Source organism: Nerophis ophidion, linkage group LG14, assembly GCF_033978795.1.
Source record: "Nerophis ophidion isolate RoL-2023_Sa linkage group LG14, RoL_Noph_v1.0, whole genome shotgun sequence".
Classification (NCBI taxonomy): Eukaryota; Metazoa; Chordata; class Actinopteri; order Syngnathiformes; family Syngnathidae; genus Nerophis; species Nerophis ophidion.
The window spans coordinates 43,335,578-43,354,426 of NC_084624.1; the positions used below are offsets into that span (position 1 = coordinate 43,335,578).

Below are 18,849 nucleotides of genomic sequence, written 5' to 3' on the forward strand. Positions count from 1 at the left end.
CTTCGACGCATCCTTGGGAAAACAACGCCGGCATTACCATGCCGAAGAAGAGTCATCACAAATATGGGTTGAAAAGGATTTGCAAATCATTGTATTCTGTTTATATTTACATCTAGCACAATTTCCCAACTCATATGGAAACAGGGTTTGTATGTTTGCTACTTCTTTTTTTGTAATGTCTATTTTCTGCTGGATTTACTCTCCATTTTATGCTGTAGCTGTTACATATACTGTAATATGGTAATTGTTATATATTGTATATATGATGTAAACATATATGAGTATATATCCTATATTGTACATTTATTATGTAAAAATAACGTATTATGTTATATTTTGTATTGCTTTTAGTCTATTTTATACCTGTAATGTCCTTTCCATCTTCCCATTATTTGTAACTGAGCTACTGTGTGGAACAATTTCCCTTGTGGATCATTAAAGTTTGTCTAAGTCTAAAATTTAAGACAGTTAACGAACTCTGATTTTTAGTAATAAGTATTCCCAGGTAATTAATACTCTCCTTAATTGGAATTCTACATATAGATAGCATTTCACATCTTTTCAATGCCATTAGTTCACACTTAGTTACATTTAAACAGAGACAGAAGCCAAAGAAAATACTTGAATGGAATCCATCCTCTCCGAACTCAGTTTGAAAACGATCAATGAGTCCATACGAAGCTAAGAGTTAAAGATTCAAGAATTACAAGGCACACTTACCCGTGTAAAAAAATGTCACAGGGGGGAGACCTTAAACCAGGGGTGCTCACACTTTTTCTGCAGGTGAGCTACTTTTCAATTGACCATGTCGAGGAGATCTACCTCATTCCTATTTATAATTTATATTTATTTATTTATGAAAGAGACATTTTTGTTAACAAGTTAATGGTGTTTAATGATAATACAAGCATGTTTAACACACATAGATTCCTTTCTTTCATGAAGACAAGAATATAAGTTGGTGTATTACCTGATTCTGATGACTTGCATTGATTGGAATTAGACAGTGGTGCTGATAACGTCCGCATTTTCAAATGGAGGAAAAAAAAGACCTCCTTTCTGTCCAATACCACATGAAAGTGGTTGGATTTGGCATCTCATTTGTCCAACTTGCATACTCGTTTTTAAACACTTTGTTATGAGAGTAGCATATGTGTGTGGCCCTTTAATGTCTGGCAGCAGGTGAGTGACGTCAGTGAGTGTGCGGGTGGGCAAGCAAGTGAGAAAGCGGTCGCTGAGGGCGGGGGAGAAATACATTGGCATCAAACTCCGTAGCTTGTGCACGCTAGCTTTCTGAGACTCTTATTTTGTTAGCACAGCAGGATGAAACAGGTCTTTTATGGTGAAGACAGGAACTGTGCAGTCGGTCTTTAGAGTTTTGACAGTAGGTACGGAGTCTCTAGAAATAAAATGTGTTTCTCTGCGTCCGCCCTGTTCGTGATTTTTTTCTTAAATATGAGCTCGCAGCAACCAGCGTCATCTCACAAGATCCTCGGGTGCCGAGAATGTCAAACAACTGACAAAAGTGAAGTCTTGGTATGATTGATGATTGCTCATTTTTATGTCTATTTTTTAATGCCTGGCTTGAGATCGACTTACACACCCTCCGAGATCGACCAGTTGATCGCGATCGACGTAATGGGAACCCCTGCCTTAAACGACAGTTAAATGAGGCTGAAACGAGGCTTATGCTAAATAATTATTAGTTTAAGGGGTTATCCGGCCTAGTGTGGACATAGCCGAAGACAAATCATATTTTCACTAAAATATTAAGTAACATTGTAACTATTTTCTGTTCCGTCATTAAAATGTAGCGTGTACATTCTATCATGTGGTCTACTATTTATTTAAGCAATTATGACCAAGCTAAAATATCACTGATCTATAGTTTATTCTCAACGCCAACACTCACAAAACCAGCGTAAATTGCGTAAAAATGTGTGTTTATGATCATATGAGGAAACAAACTAGTTTTATTCTATATTGCGTATAACTACGCAGAGCGTGCACAATAATTGGCGTCTTGGCCACTGTCCCATATAAATAGAGCAACCAGTGTTACAAAATTAAGGTACAGTGGGGCAAAAAAGTATTTAGTCAGCCACCGATTGTGCAAGTTCTCCCACTTAAAATGATGACAGAGGTCTGTCATTTTCATCATAGGTACACTTCAACTGTGAGAGACAGAATGTGAAAAAAAAAATCAGGAATTCACATTGTAGGAATTTTAAAGAATTTATTTGTAAATTATGGTGGAAAATAACTATTTGGTCAACCATTCAAAGCTCTCACTGATGGAAGGAGTTTTTGGCTCAAAATATCACGATACATGGGCCCCATTCATTCTTTCCTTAACACGGATCAATCGTCCTGTCCCCTTAGCAGAAAAACAGCCCCAAAGCATGATGTTTCCACCCCCATGCTTCACAGTAGGTATGGTGTTCTTGGGATGCAACTCAGTATTCTTCTTCCTCCAAACAGGACGAGTAGAGTTTATACCAAAAAGTTCTATTTTGGTTTCATCTGACCACATGAAATTCACCCAATCCTCTGCTGTATCATCCATGTATCCATTTTGGTGTGTTATTGATGGTAGCCTTTGTTACTTTGGTCCCAGCTCTCTGTAGGTAATTCACTAGGTCCTCCAGTCTGATTGTGGAATGTTTCTCACTGTTCTTCTGATCATTTTGACCCCACAGAGTGAGATCTTGCGTGGAGCCGCAGGTCGGAGGAGATTTTCAGTGGTCTGGCATGTCTTCCATTTTCTAATCATTTCTCCCACAGTTGATTTTCTTCACACCAAGCTGCTTACAGCCTGCTCAGTGGCCTTGTGGTTAGAGTGTCCGCCCTGAGATCGGTAGGTTGGGAGTTCAAACCATGGCCGAGTCATACCAAAGACTATAAAAAATGGGACCCCCTACCTCCCTTCTTGGCACTCAGCATCAAGGGTTGGATTTGGGGGTTAAATCACCAAAATGATTACCGAGCGCGGCCAACGCTGCTGCTCACTGCTCCCTCAACTCCCAGTCTTTCCCAGCCTGGTGCAGGTCTACAATTTTGTTTCTGGTGTCCTTTGACAGCTTTTTGGCCATAGTGGAGTTTGGAGTGTGACTGTTTGCGGTTGTGCACAGGTGTGTCTTATACTGATAAGGCCAAACAGGTGCCATTAATCCAGGTAACGAGTGGAGGACAGAGGAGTGTCTTAAAGAGGAAGTTACAAAGCCAGAAAACGTGCTTGTTTGCAGGTGACCAAATATTTATTTTACAGAGGAATTTACCAATTAATAAATTAAAAATCCTACAATGTTGTTCCCTAGGTTCCTTTCACCCATTTTTTCTTTCATAGTTGAAGTGTACCTATGATGAAAATTACAAGTCTCTCTTATCTTTTAAAGTGGGAGAACTTGCACAATTGGTGGCTGACTACATACCTCTCTGCCCACTGTGTGTGTGTGTGTGTATATATATATATATATATATATATATATATATATATATATATATATATATATATATATATATACATATATATATATATATATATATATATATATATATATATATATATATATATATATATATATATATATATACATATATATATATATATATATATATATATATATATATATATATATATATATATATATATATATATATATATGTAGGTGTGGGAAAAAAAAATCACAAGACTACTTCATCTCTACAGATCTGTTTCATGAGGGGTTCCCTCAATCATCAGGAGATTTTAATGGAAGCATTCACATACAATGGTTTATATAGAGCACAGAGTGGGTGGGTACAAGCAGGCGTAGGGTGTGGTGATTGGCTCATGTGTTACCTAGGAGGTGTTTCCGTCTATGGCGGCATGTTGAAATGATTTCACTGCGCTTGTTGAGGGATGATAGATCTGGATGATATATAATAAACAGTTTCTCTTTTAAGCATAGGTTGCATCTTTTATTACCACTGTTGTAAGGTGTGCTGGATGCAAGAATTTGCCATGTTATTGAATATTCAACATTATTGTCTTTGAGGTTCCAAATGTGTTGGCTGAGTTCTGTAGAATTCTGCAAAGTCTGGTTTCTAAAGGAGGCGTTGTGATTATTCCATCTTGTTTTGAACGCTCCTTCGGTTAATCCTACGTACGTGTCGGATGTGTTAATGTCCTTGCGTGTTACCTTTGCTTGGTAAACGACTGATGTCTGTAAGCACCCTCCGTTGAGAGGGCAATCAGGTTTCTTGCGACAGTTACATAAACCATTGTATGTGAATGCTTCCATTAAAATCTCCTGATGATTGAGGGAACCCCTCATGATGTCTTGTGATTTTTTTTTTCCCACACCTACATATTGCGCTCTACCACGGTATCGAGCACTATTCTCCGGATAATCCAATCAAGACATAAATATATATATATATATATATATATATATATATATATATATATATATATATATATATATATATATATATATATTTATATATTTATGTCTTGATATATATATATATATATATATATATATATATATATATATATATATATATATATATATATATATATATATATATATATATATTTATATATTTATGTCTTGATTGGATTATCCGGAGAATAGTGCTCGATACCGTGGTAGAGCGCAATATGTAGGTGTGGGAAAAAAAAAATACAGTGTTTCCCACAGGTCAGGCATCTATTTGTGGTGGTGTGGTCGGGCGGCGTGGGTGGGGGGGGTGGAGGGGGGAGGTGAATATAATTACAGCACTCTATGTGTCACACCTATGGATCTTGTTTTGTCATGTCATGTTTTTGTTTTTGGACTCTTGTTTCCCGTTTTACACTTCCTGGTTTTGTTTATCCATAGTAACCCATTAGTTTCCACCTGGTCTCCAAGTCACGCCCAGCCCTCAGTCCCACACCTGTTTCTAATCATCATAGCTGCTATTTATATCATTCTGTTTCTGTCCTCGTCCTGGGAACTATGCTATTTGCATTCTGGTTCATGCCTTCACGCACCCTCAATTACCTTGCTATCCATGCCCCTTGTACCTGTCACAGTAAGTTTTTTTTTGTGTTAGTTATTCATAGTTTTGCCACAGTGCACATTTAAGTTAGTTAATTGTCTTTCATGCCATCGAGCAGTTGTTTTGTTTTCCTGATTGTATTTTTGTAGCCACGTTTTATACCTCTTTGTGAGCGCCCTTCGTTTGTTTATTTTTGTATTTAGAATTCCAAATAAACATGTACCTTAATTCACGCCTGGCTCGTCCTGTAATCCCGCTGCGTCGAAGGAGCACACTCAATCCTAGTCCAAGTTTGTCACTATGCACATATTTATATACATATTTATATAAAATGGACATACTTATATAATATTTAACTACAAGCTTTATTCACACACAGAGTCCCATTGCTTTTATGATTGGTCGAGCAAGTCAAAAGCCGGGGGGGAAAAATAAATAAATAAATAATGTATATATATATATTTTTTTCAAATTTTTTATTTGTGGCGGCCGTAATTTTTTCGTGCCGGGCCGCCACAAATAAATTAATGTGTGGGAAACCCTGTTATATATATATATATACATATATAAAAATAAATAAATAAATGGGTTGTACTTGTATAGCGCTTTTTTCTACCTTCAAGGTACTCAAAGCACTTTGACATTACTTCCACATTTACCCATTCACACACACATTCACACACTGATGGAGGGAGCTGCCATGCAAGGCGCCAACCAGCACCCATCAGGAGCAAGGGTGAAGTGTCTTGCTCAGGACACAACGGACGTGACGAGGTTGGTACTGGGTGGGATTTGAACCAGGGACCCTCGGGTTGCGCACGGCCATTCTCCCACTGCGCCACGCCGTCCCATACATATATATATATATATATATATATATATATATATATATATATAAATATATATATATATATATATATACATATATATATATATATATATACATATATATACATATATATATATATATATATATACATATATATATATATATATATATATATATATATATGTATATATATATATATATATATATATACATATATATACATATATATACATATATATATATATACATATATATACATATATATATATATATATATATATATACATATATATATATATATATATACATATATATACATATATATATATATATATACATATATATACATATATATATATATATATATATATATATATACATATATATACATATACATATATATATATATATATATATATATATATATATATATATAAAACATAGTTGTCTTTCTTTGTGTATTAGCTTGAAAAATGACAAATCTGGTCTTTTGGGTTGTCATGTAATTAATAGCTGAACAGTGTGCCGAGGAAATCAATCAAGTGCACTGTACAGGTATATTTATTGGCGGGTAAGCTCGGCTCAGCTGATCAACAACAAAATCAGTTTGTTTTTATGTCAGTATTTGTTTTTGGACATGTGGTATAGCTTGTTCTCGCTCCACCGTCTTTATTAGTAACAGTACCACAATACATTATGAGTCATTTTCAAATGTTAGTTTCAGCCTATTTACTGTTGTGAGGATGTCCTGATGGACAGTCTGCAGATGGCGCTTCAAGTTTGTAGTATTTTTGTCGAAGAAAACCACGGTGATTTAAAAGTTGTTTTGTTATCTCCCGCGGCAAAGGTGAAGTGCATCTAAATGAATGGTCTTCTCTTTCTTTCCGGTGTAGAAGACACATTGTATTGATGTATTGTATTGATCTGGCTTTCCCACTATTTCTGAGTGGATACCTTTCATGCTTTTCCACCTGCCACTCTCTCACATGCAACCGTGACTAGCTGTTTTGTCCCACACGGTTAAAGGCAAAAGTAAATATGATTGCATTTAGTCACCGTCAACCTTTTTGTCTCGTTTAAATTTGTTGACTAAATTGTCATTTAACTTCCATAATTGTTTTAGTCAAAGTGCATTTGTTTTCATTCGTTATCGTCTTAAAGGCCTACTGAAACCCACTACTACCGACCACACAGTCTGATAGTTTGTATATCAATGATGAAATATTAACATCGCAACACATGCCAATACGGCCTTTTTAGTTTACTAAATTGCAATTTTAAATTTCCCGCGAAGTGTCCTGTTGAAAACGTCGCGGAATGCTGACGTGTACGCGTGACGTCACAGACTGTTAGGAAATATTAGCGATGCGCACACACACAGCTAAAAGTCGTCTGCTTTAACCGCATAATTACACAGTATTTTGGACATCTGTGTTGCTGAATCTTTTGCAATTTGTTCAATTAATAATAGAGAAGGTGGCAGAGGGGTTAGTGCGTCTGCCTCACAATACGAAGGTCCTGCAGTCCTGGGTTCAAATCCAGGCTCGGGATCTTTCTGTGTGGAGTTTGCATGTTCTCCCCGTGAATGCGTGGGTTCCCTCCGGGTACTCCGGCTTCCTCCCACTTCCAAAGACATGCACCTGGGGATAGGTTGATTGGCAACACTAAATTGGCCCTAGTGTGTGAATGTGAGTGTGAATGTTGTCTGTCTATCTGTGTTGGCCCTGCGATGAGGTGGCGACTTGTCCAGGGTGTACCCCGCCTTCCGCCCGATTGTAGCTGAGATAGGCGCCAGCGCCCCCCGCGACCCCGAACGGGAATAAGCGGCAGAAAATGGATGGATGGATGGAAGTCAAAGTAGAAAGATGGAGTTGGGAAGCTCTAGCCTTTAGCCACACAAACACACGGTGATTCCTTGTTTAAAATTCCCGGAGGTAAAACTTTACTATGGATCAGAGCGGTCAAGCGAACATGGATGACGACCAAATGTCAACCAGCAGTTTTCGGTGAGAAAATTGTGGTAAAAAGTCGCCACTTACCGGAGATCAGCTGAGCTTGTGCCTTCCGTACAGCTGCCATCGACTTCCATCAGACACTGGCGTCAACACACCCATGGACACACCCGTCCGACTATCAGGTACTATTAAACTCACTAAAACACTAGCAACACAATAGAACGATAAGGGATTTCCCAGAATTATCCTGGTAAATGTGTTTAAAAACATCTTAATCTGTCCCAATGCAATCGTGTTGTTTTTTTTTTTTACTGGATTTTTTTTTTTTCTAGTCCGTCGCTATCAATATCCTCAAACACGAATCTCTCATCCTCGCTCAAATTAATGGGGAAATTGTCGTTTTCTCGGTCCAAATAGCTCTTTTTGTTGGAGGCTCCCATTAAAAAAAATGTGAGATGTGAGGAGCCATCAACGGGTGACGTCATCGTCTGCGACTTCCAGTAGCGACCAAAAGTTGCAAACTTTATCGTCAATGTTCTCTACTAAATCCTTTCAGCAAAAATATGGCAATATCGCGAAATGATCAAGTATGACACATAGAATGGACCTGCTATCCCCGTTTAAATAAGAAAATCTAATTTCAGTAGGCCTTTAATTTCATTAAGGGAAAATAGGTCGTTGACGATATTGAAGACGAAAATTTTTAGTCAACTCAATGAACACTGCTGCATTCAATCACGGCCCTGGGACATTCTTGTCGAAAGAAGAACCTTATTGTTGTTGTTGTTTTAATGATATCGAAACCTGAGGTAGTTGGGTTCAAAGTTTATGGTGCTAAATAGTCTCTGTCACCTATTTACCATCAGTGATTACTGTCAAAAGCAAGAACCCTATTGATTCTAAAACACTTCAAAAGGTACTTGAGGCATCTGTCGGGTCAAATCAGTGCAAATTCAAGCTTAGCCTGTTGACATTCTTGCTGAAACAAAAACCTTATTGTTGTTGTTTTACTGATAAACAAACCCCATTTCCATATGAGTTGGGAAATTGTATTAGATGTAAATATAAACGAAATACAATTATTTACAAATACTTTTCAAACCATATTCAATTGACTGCACTACAAAGACAAGATATTTGATGTTCAAACTCATAAACTTTTTTTTTTTTTTTTTGCAAATAATAATTAGAATTTCATGGCTGCAACACATGCCAAAGTAGTTGGGAAAGGGCATGTTCACCACTGTGTTATATTACCTTTTCTTTTAACAACACTCAATAAATGATTGGGAACTGAGGAAACTAATTGTTGAAGCTTTGAAAGTGGAATTCTTTCCCATTCTTGTTTTATGTAGAGCTTCAGTCGTTCAACAGTCCGGGGTCTCCGCTGTCGTATTTTACGCTTCATAATGCGCCACACATTTTCAATGGGAGACAGATCTGGACTGCAGGCGGGCCAGGAAAGTACCCGCACTCTTTTTTTACGAAGCCACGCTGTTGTAACACGTGCTGAATGTGGCTTGGCATTGTCTTGCTGAAATAAGCAGGGGTGTCCATGAAAAAGACGGACCTTAGATGGCAGCATATGTTCTTCCAAAACCTGTATGGACCTTTCAGCATTAATGGTGCCTTCACAGATGTGTAAGTTACCCATGCCTTGGGCACTAATGCACCCCCATACCATCACAGATGCTGGCTTTTGACCTTTGCGTCGATAGCAGTCTGGATGTTTCGCTTCCCCTTTGGTCCGGATGACACGATGTCGAATATTTCCAAAAACAATTTGAAATGTGGACTCGTCAGAGCACAGAACACTTTTCCACTTTGCATCAGTCCATCTTAGATGATCTCGGGCTCAGAGAAGCCGGCGGCGTTTCCGGATTTTGTTGATAAATGGTTTTTGCTTTGCATAGTAGCACTTACAGATGTAGCGACAAACTGTATTTAGTGACAGTGGTTTTCTGAAGTGTTCCTGAGCCCATGTGGTGATATCCTTTAGAGATTGATGTCGGTTTTTGATAAAGTGCCGTCTGAGCGATCAAAGGTCACGGTCATTTAATGTTGGTTTCTGGCCATGCCGTTTTCGTGGAGTGATTTCTCCAGATTCTCTGAACATGTTGATGATATTATGGACCGTAGATGTTGAAATCCCTAAATTTCTAGGATTTGCACTTTCAGAAACATTGTTCTTAAACTGTATGACTATTTGCTCACGCAGTTGTGGGCAAAGGGGTGTACCTCACCCCTTCCTTTCTTGTAAAAGACTTAACATTTTTTGGGAAGCTGTTTTCATACCCAATCATGGCATCCACCTGTTCCCAATTAGCCTGCACACCTGTGGGATGTTCCAAATAAGTGTTTGATGAGCATTCCTCAACTTTATCAGTGTTTATTGCCACCTTTCCCAACTTCTTTGTCACGTGTTGCTGGCATCAAATTCTAAAGTTAATAATTATTTGCACGAAAAAAAATGTTTATCAGTTTGAACATCAAACTGAATATGGGTTGAAAAGGATTTGCAAATCATTGTATTCCGTTTATATTTACATCTAACACAATTTCCCAACTCATATGGAAACGGGGTTTGTAGAAAACTGATGTAGTTGCGTTCAAAGTTCATGGTGCTAAATAGTCTTTGTCACCTATTTACCATTAGTAACTACTGTCAAAAGCAAGAACTCTATTGATTTTAAAACATATCAAAAGGTACTTGAGGCATCTGTCAAGGGTCAAATCACTGCAAACCACCAGGCATATTTTTTGTCCTCGCAGGAACTCTGATGATTTTGGTAATGGTATGTCTACTCACAATATTTAACTAGTCAGCAAACAGTTAAGACCGTTCTATGTCAAAACTAGAACCCTAATTATTTTGATACCTGAAATGAATACTGTTGATTTTTCATAGATATCCAACCTTACAAGCAGATTTTTAGAGCTATTAGAAAAGTGTGCAGTAGAAAAAAAAGAAATTGTTGGGTTGCTATGGCAACAACTCACCACTATGAATGCGCAGGTGTTCTTTCAGGTGGTGCTTGTACTTGAAGGCCTTGGAACACTCGGTGCACTTGAACTTACGCACCCCTCCGACTCCACAGCTGGACAGCGACACGTGACGCTGACGACAAAGAAGACAAACGTTAGACGCTGACACAAGCAACGTTTTTTTTTTTTTTAGATAATAAAACGGTCAGTATGTCCCCGCGTTTGCCTGGCTGAAAAGGACCAGCGTGACCTTCTGTCAGGGTGCTAACAAGTAGCGAGCCGCTAAGGCTTGGGCACAAAAGGCAGGTAAGAGAGATCATGTGTCGCCAACCAGGAAGTGGAAAACCAGAAATGGGCTGTTCCACTGGGATAAGAGTAAAAAGGAGGAGCCAGGTGCAGGTGGGGGTTCAGGAAAGGGTCAACTATTTTTATCCAAACAAACTTACTGAAAAAAAAAAAAAAAAAAGGTTGGCACTCTTGATTTATTTGTGGAAACGTAAAAACAAGTTGAGCAGAACAGAAGTGGTTTGGGTGCAGCTGCTGCTACTTGAGTTAATAATTGTCTTTTCTCCTGTAAGGTGAAGCCGTCACTTTGCTTTGTTGACGGTCAACAATGAAGTAAAACTAGAACATCTACTTCACCCGGCTACCTATTACAGACAACCCACTTTCATTCCGTGCATGACACCTCACAAAGAAACTGCTGAAAATGCTCACTTTGCGTGTTTAACGTGTCGGCCGCACTGCAATCTCGCCAGCGCCTGTTTTCTAGTATTTTGGAGATGGCGTACCTGCTCCTTGCTGCCCCTGTGGTGGCTCATGTGCCGCTCGAGCTGCGAGCGGTACGTGAAGGTGTAGCTGCAGTGCGAGCAACTGTAGTTGTCTTCGCTGGTCTCGTGGCGGTACTTGATGTGCTCCTTCAGTGAGGCGTTGCGCTTGTAGCCCCGCGAGCAGTAGGGACACGTGTGCAGCTGCGACGAGTCCGGCGTGCCTGTTTGGCGGCATACAGAGGCAGTTTAGAGCGGTGTTCGTTTGAGGGGGGGGGGGAACAAAATCGTCTTTGGATGTTTATTGAAGACTCATATTTGTCTTTGACATATGAGAAACCCGTTAAAACTTTAATCCGTCTTGGATTGTTACGAAAACAGGTTTGTTATGGTCACCGGAGACTTGGAACTAACTTGTTTTGTTGTTTTTTTTGTCCAGTTTCTAAGGCAAGTCATATAGTTGATGTAGATGCCCATATCAGCTGTTCAGATTTACTTTACAAAAGAGAAGTGTACGATACTTCTCTAGTTGCCTTATTTGAATTTGACTTTATTAAATGTATTTATATTATCATTTGGCGCAGCCGGGCCAGAGCAGGAGGGGATAGAAAGAGAAAAAATGGAAGACAGAGGGGGAAATTGTGGGGATAAGATTGGGATTAGACAGAGAGACACAAACAACAACAGCAAACACAACAACAAAAATAGAACAACACCAGCACATACGATATGTACAAATATGATCGTAAAAGTGATAGCAAATAAGCAGTTAGTGAAATAAATAATAATATAGAAATGACAATGAGCATTTTTACACCAAAATTGGAGCAATACAAATACCAATGGAAAAAGCGCTATCGATCATGAACAATACCAATAGTTTACCTCTATTTTCAACAATACAGTTGTTCAAATGCAACAATACGTATACATAATGATAGCCCGAGAGATAATTAAAAAAATAAATTAAATGAAAAAAAAAAAAAAAAAAAAAGGAATACCGAAAGATGGAGGGGAAGAGAGAGAGGCAACCTATATTAATCTTGTAGATTGTTATAGTAACAATGGGTTAAGCTTTGTCTATATGCCTTGTGTTACCCAGTTTACCCAACAACGTTATTATATGTTTGATGAAACGTGATTATGTGCATGAGTGTACGTACTGTATGTACTTGTATATGTACAGTATATGTATGTTTGTTTGTACAGTAAATGTATATGTACGGTATATGTATGTTTGTTTGTACATCGAATGTATATGTACAGTATGTGTAAGTTTGTACCGTGAATGTGCGTGTAGATGGACGGATTTGGAATATGTAGGTATTAGAGATGCGCGGATAGGCAAATTGTATCATCCGCAACCGCGTCACCAAAGTCGTCATCCACACGCCGTACACCCGAACCAACATTTTATCAGAAACGCATCCGCCCGCCACCCGCCCGCTGAAATACATCAGAGGTTGGCCACCTTTACCACTCACAGAGCTGTCAAAACCCGTTTCACAGAGTAACGGAGAGAATTGGTGCCGCTAAAGTTCTCGCGATTATCCAATTAGCGTTCATCCTGATGACAAGGATATAGGTGTGCTGTGGAGCCATTGTCTTTGACATCTTCAACAACATGTACACACCTACTGTTAGTCTGGCATCATGTTGTGTGCAGCTTCCCCAATCATACGTACAAGATCGAAAGGCATACTGGGTAATACAGAGTACACTGATGGTTGTGATATAAACAACTTTAACACTTACTAATATGCGCCACGCTGTGAAGCCACACCAAAAAATATTGACAAACACATTTTGGGGGAACATCCTCACAGTAACACAACATAAACGCAACACAGCAAATACCCAGAATCCTTTGTATCCATGACAATTCCTGAATATATATTATACCCCTGTGCACCCAACCCCGCCCACCTTACTGACGCACGGGGTGGCGGGGTTTGCTGCTAGCAGGGTGTATAAAATGGTCAGGAAGTTTCATAGATACAAAGGATTCAGGGTATTTGTTGTGTTGCGTTTATGTTGTGTCACTGGGAAGATGTCCTCCCGAAATGTGTTTGTCAATCTTGTTTGGTGTGGCTTCACAGCGTGGCGCATATTACCAAGAGTGTTAAAATTGTTTATATCACAACCATCAGTGTACTCTGTGTCACCCAGTATGCCTTCGAGTCGTGTGCGTGTTGCTGCGGAAGCCACACACAACATGTTGCTGGACTGGCAAGAAGATCGTACATGCTGTAGAGGGCGACAAAGTCAATGACTTCATAGCACGCCCTAATACTTAATATCTAGGTGACTGTCGGTAGTCGTTCGAGAGAATATTAGCATCTCCTATTGACTTCTTCGCTTTGTGACACGGGTCTTAAATGGCTCTTTGAATGGCAAAGGATACCGATCCCAGAACCATGTATATCAAATATTTCCGGATGATTCCACCGCCACCCGCCCGGATCTAATTCAAATCTATTTTTTCGTCATGTCACCCGCTCGACCCGCGGAGACTCCGCGGATGAGACCGCAAACCGCGCATCTCTAGTAGGTATGTACTGTATTTGTGTATGTATGTGGGAGCGTAGGTGCCTATGTACGTACATTTGTAAGTACGTGTGCACGGGAGCCAGAGTGCGGCCCCAGCCGCCCAGAGAGCCCAACCCAAACAGCAGGTGTGGCGCCCAGGGAACCAGGGACTACCGGCCCCACGCAGCCAGGCCGGCCAGCGGAACTAACTTGAACGTCAACACTTTGCATTTTGATATCCAGAAAAACATGTACGCAAGGTTGGTTAAACTCTTTCAATTCAGCTTCAATGGTTACAAAAACAATTAGGAAAACCTGGATGCTATGTTTGCCAAAGGCCTTAAATTGGCTTTAGTGTTTATAAAAAAACACAACAGTATACTGAGCATTCTAAATGTGGTTGGGTTAGTGGAAAAACAACAAAATCCGCTTTCACAAGTTCGTCGGAAGCCACTCTGACAGAAATCAATGAACGTAAGTACATTAAAGGTTCATAAAGTTTTTTGTTTTTGTTTTTTTTGTTTTTAATTTTATTTTAATCTTCTATTCTCCCCCCCCCCCCCCCTGTTTGCATGTATGTCATCTTTTTTGTAAGGGGCGCTGGAAGCCGGCAGACCCGTCAGCGATCCTGTTCTGTCTCCCTGTAATGTTTGTCTGATCTTGAATGGGATTGTGCTGAAAATTGTAATTTTCCTGAAGGAACTCTCCTGACGGAATAAATAAAGTACTATCTAATCTATCTAATCTAAAATACTTTCTATCTGCGTAAGTGTTTATGAAAACATTTAATCAAAGACCCTTAATTATATCCATCCATCCATTTTATACCGCTTGTCCCTTTTGGGGTCGCTGGAGCCTATCTCAGTTGCATTCGGGCGGTAGGAGGGGTACACCCTGGACAAGTGGCCACCTCATCGCAAGGCCAACAATGTTCACAAAAAAGGTGTATGTTAAGTTCAAGGAAAGGCTTAAATTTGTCTTTCCCGTAAGCGAAAACCAAAACATTTGTCTTTGACAGTTACGCATATGTTGTGTTTTGTTGAAAGTTCGTACAAAATTGACTGTGTTTACAAGTGAGATTTAAACCCAGAGAGAATCCCTATGACCTCAGAGGTTTAGCTTTCTTTCAGAAAGCAAAAAATAAGAACAAGCTTAAAAAGTAGATGTGTTTCTGTTAGAGGAGTTCAACTGTGGAACATCTTGGATGATTCCTTAAAATGTTCCAGTTCCATTCGCACATTTAAAAAACACTTTAAGACCAATGTCTTGAAAAAATATATCACTCTTGAATCAACATCTGCGTTCAAAAGACTCCGGCTTATTAGTGATTCCTAGAGCTCAAAAAAAGTCTGCGGGCTATAGAGCGTTTTCCGTTCGGGCTCCAGTACTCTGGAATGCCCTCCCGGTAACAGTTCGAGATGCTACCTCAGTAGAAGCATTTAAGTCTCATCTTAAAACTCATCTGTATACTCTAGCCTTTAAATAGACCTCCTTTTTAGACCAGTTGATCTGCCGCTTCTTTTCTTTCTCCTATGTCCCCCCCTCCCTTGTGGAGGGGGTCCGGTCCGATGACCATGGATGAAGTACTGACTGTCCAGAGTCGAGACCCAGGATGGACCGCTCGTCGGGACCCAGGATGGACCGCTCGCCTGTATCGGTTGGGGACATCTCTACGCTGCTGATCCGCTTGAGATGGTTTCCTGTGGACGGGACTCTCACTGCTGTCTTGGAGCCACTATGGATTGAACTTTCACAGTATCATGTTAGACCCGCTCGACATCCATTGCTTTCGGTCCCCTAGAGGGGGGGGGGTTGCCCACATCTGAGGTCCTCTCCAAGGTTTCTCATAGTCAGCATTGTCACTGGCGTCCCACTGGATGTGAATTCTCCCTGCCCCCTGGGTGTGAGTTTTCCTTGCCCTTTTGTGGGTTCTTCCGAGGATGTTGTAGTCGTAATGATTTGTGCACTCCTTTGAGACATTTGTGATTTGGGGCTATATAAATAAACATTGATTGATTGATGGTAGTTAATACTATGATTAATGTTAATTAAAAACTAAACATGAGATATAAATAATAATAGAAGTACAATTTTTTGTATATATTGTACATATAATTAGTGCAAAGGTTTAATATGTACACAGGGATATTTCACATGCCCGTACTGTGTATAAAATTGAACTACGTTCATGTTGTTTATAATGTGTATTTATAATAAGTTGTGCAAAGGACATTTTATAATTTTCGGAAGTTTATTTTGTACTTGAAATTTTTTATAGGGTTAGGCGCAATAAGTGTTTAACTTCAGCCTAAACCCTTTCGGTCTGCAACATTTTTTTATTTTCAATCTATGAATGTAAAACTTTTTATTTTCAATCTGTGAATGTACGACTGTTTGTTTGCTTTGTTGACCATTGACCGAAGAACAATAAACACACTTTGGCCTTAATGAAAACAGTTTCTCACCCTGGTCAACACTTGTTCAACCTGCTCCCATCAGGGAAGAGATTTCGGTCACACAAAAGCAAGACAAATAAGTTAAAAACTGTTCTTACCCGTAAGCCATTAGGATATTGAATCTGTACCTATAGCTTGCACAGAGTTTTACTGTTACATAATGTTTATATTGCATTTTTTTTAAAAACCCAACAGAGTAGTTACCTGTATTTTTTGACATGCTCTCATGATTGATGACAATAATGCATTCTATTATATGTAAATTTCAAGTCTATACAAAAACACGTAAACTAGATCCTTTAAAGACAAGCTGATTGTTCAAACTCATTCTAGCTCAGGGGCCGCATGGAAGAAAACCTGTGCATACACGGGCCGGACTGTTAAAATCATGACGTTAAAACAAAAACAAAAAATAAAGCCAACTTCAGATTGTTTTCTTTGTCATACCTTGGCCAAAAATAGAACAAACACGTTCTGAAAATATTACAATAAAAATTTGGAAAAAAATAAAGTTTAGATCCATGAAAGAGAAGAAAGTGAATGAATGTTTATAACTGAATACATTTACATATGCATACAAGTTTTATTTTGTATTATTTTTTTTTATAAATTACGTAATGTTTATCACAAGCTTTTTTCAAAACACATTATAAAATGTGAGTTGTATTATTTTTTTAATGAATTATATAACGTTTATGACAACCTTTTTCCAGAATACAATATATATACATATAATACCAGGATAATGCATACGTTTATGATGTGTTTTGAAAATGGTTAAAAAATACGTATAGCAAAAATGTACTGGGGGACCCCATTTTTATGACTTGATAGGGTCATAGGGGGACCCCATTTTGAAAATTCCTAGCTGCAACACTGACGGAGTATTAGTATGTGCAAAACAGCAGCAGGCGGCTGTGGCCTGCGGGTCGGTTCTAATACTGAGTAGTAAATGGTAAATGGGTATACCGTATTTTTCGACCAATAAGTCGCAGTTTTTTTCATAGTTTGGCCGGAGGTGCGACTTATACTCAGGAGCGACTTATGTGTGAAATTATTACCACATTACCGTTAAATATCAAATAATATTATTTAGCTCATTCATGTAAGAGACTAGACGTATAAGATTTCATGGGATTTATCGATTAGGAGTGACAGATTGTTTGGTAAACATAAAGCATGTTCTATATGTTATAGTTATTTGAATGACTCTTACTATATGTTACGTTTACATACCAGGGACCTTCTCAGTTGGTTATTTATGCGTCATATAACGTTCACTTATTCAGCCTGTTGTTTACTATTCTTTATTTATTCTAAATTGCCTTTCAAATGTCTATTCTTGGTGTTGGGTTTTTTCAAATAAATTTCCCCAAAAAATGCGACTTTAGGGCGGTTTAGCTCGGTTGGTAGAGCGGCCGTGCCAGCAACTTGAGGGTTGCAGGTTCGATTCCCGCTTCAGCCATCCTAGTCACTGCCTTTGTGTCCTTGGGCAAGACACTTTACCCACCTGCTCCCAGTGCCACCCACACTGGTTTAAATTTAACTTAGATATTGGGTTTCCCTATGTAAAGCGCTTTGAGTCACTTGAGAAAAAGCGCTATATAAATATAATTCAATTCACTTCACTTATATATGTTTTTTTCCTTCTTTATTATGCATTTTCGGCAGGTGCGATTTACACTCCGGAGCGACTTATACTCTGAAAAATACGGTACTTGTATGGCGCTTTTTTTTTACCTCCAAGGTACTCAAAAGTGCTTTGACACTATTTCCACATTCACACACTGATCATCCCAAGTGCAGGACTAATCGACTAAAAAACTCCTTTGTCCCACACGCCATTAGACTGTACAACTCCTCTCTTGGGGGGCAAAGGGGGTACTAGGATGACAGGGGATGCAAAACAATAACAGTGCAATACTTTTACATAACATGGTCACTACTGCCTAGTTTCTCTTGTTATACCGTATTTTTCGGACTATAAGTCGCATTTTTTTTCATAATTTGCCCGGGGGTGCGACTTATACTCAGGATCGACATAAGTGTGAAATTATTAACACATTACCGTAAAATATAAAATAATATTATTTAGCTCATTCATGTAAGAGATTAGACGTATAAGATTTCATGGGATTTATCGATTAGGAGTGACAGATAGTTTGGTAAACATAAAGCATGTTCTATATGTTATAGTTATTTGAATGACTCTTACTATATGTTACGTTTACATACCAGGGACCTTCTCCGTTGGTTATTTATGCGTCATATAACGTTCACTTATTCAGCCTGTTGTTTACTAT

The 18,849-nt window shown here is 38.8% G+C and overlaps 1 protein-coding gene and 1 long non-coding RNA gene across 3 annotated transcripts in view; one reads left to right on the plus strand and one right to left on the minus strand.

Moving 5' to 3' along the window:
- The window catches only part of LOC133568710 (zinc finger E-box-binding homeobox 1-like), a 135,476-nt gene that overhangs the window by 21,831 nt on the left and 94,796 nt on the right, over positions 1-18,849 (minus strand). For both annotated transcript variants that reach the window (XM_061920810.1, XM_061920811.1), the window contains exons 4-5: positions 11,586-11,785; positions 10,810-10,927 (exon numbers count right to left, since the gene is read on the minus strand). In XM_061920810.1, coding sequence (XP_061776794.1) covers positions 10,810-10,927; positions 11,586-11,785 — 318 coding nt within the window. The remainder of the gene's footprint in view (positions 1-10,809; positions 10,928-11,585; positions 11,786-18,849) is intronic.
- On the plus strand, positions 14,182-16,544 carry LOC133568709 (uncharacterized). The gene is made up of 2 exons (XR_009809654.1): positions 14,182-14,564; positions 14,686-16,544. It is a non-coding gene; the product is annotated as an uncharacterized LOC133568709 (long non-coding RNA).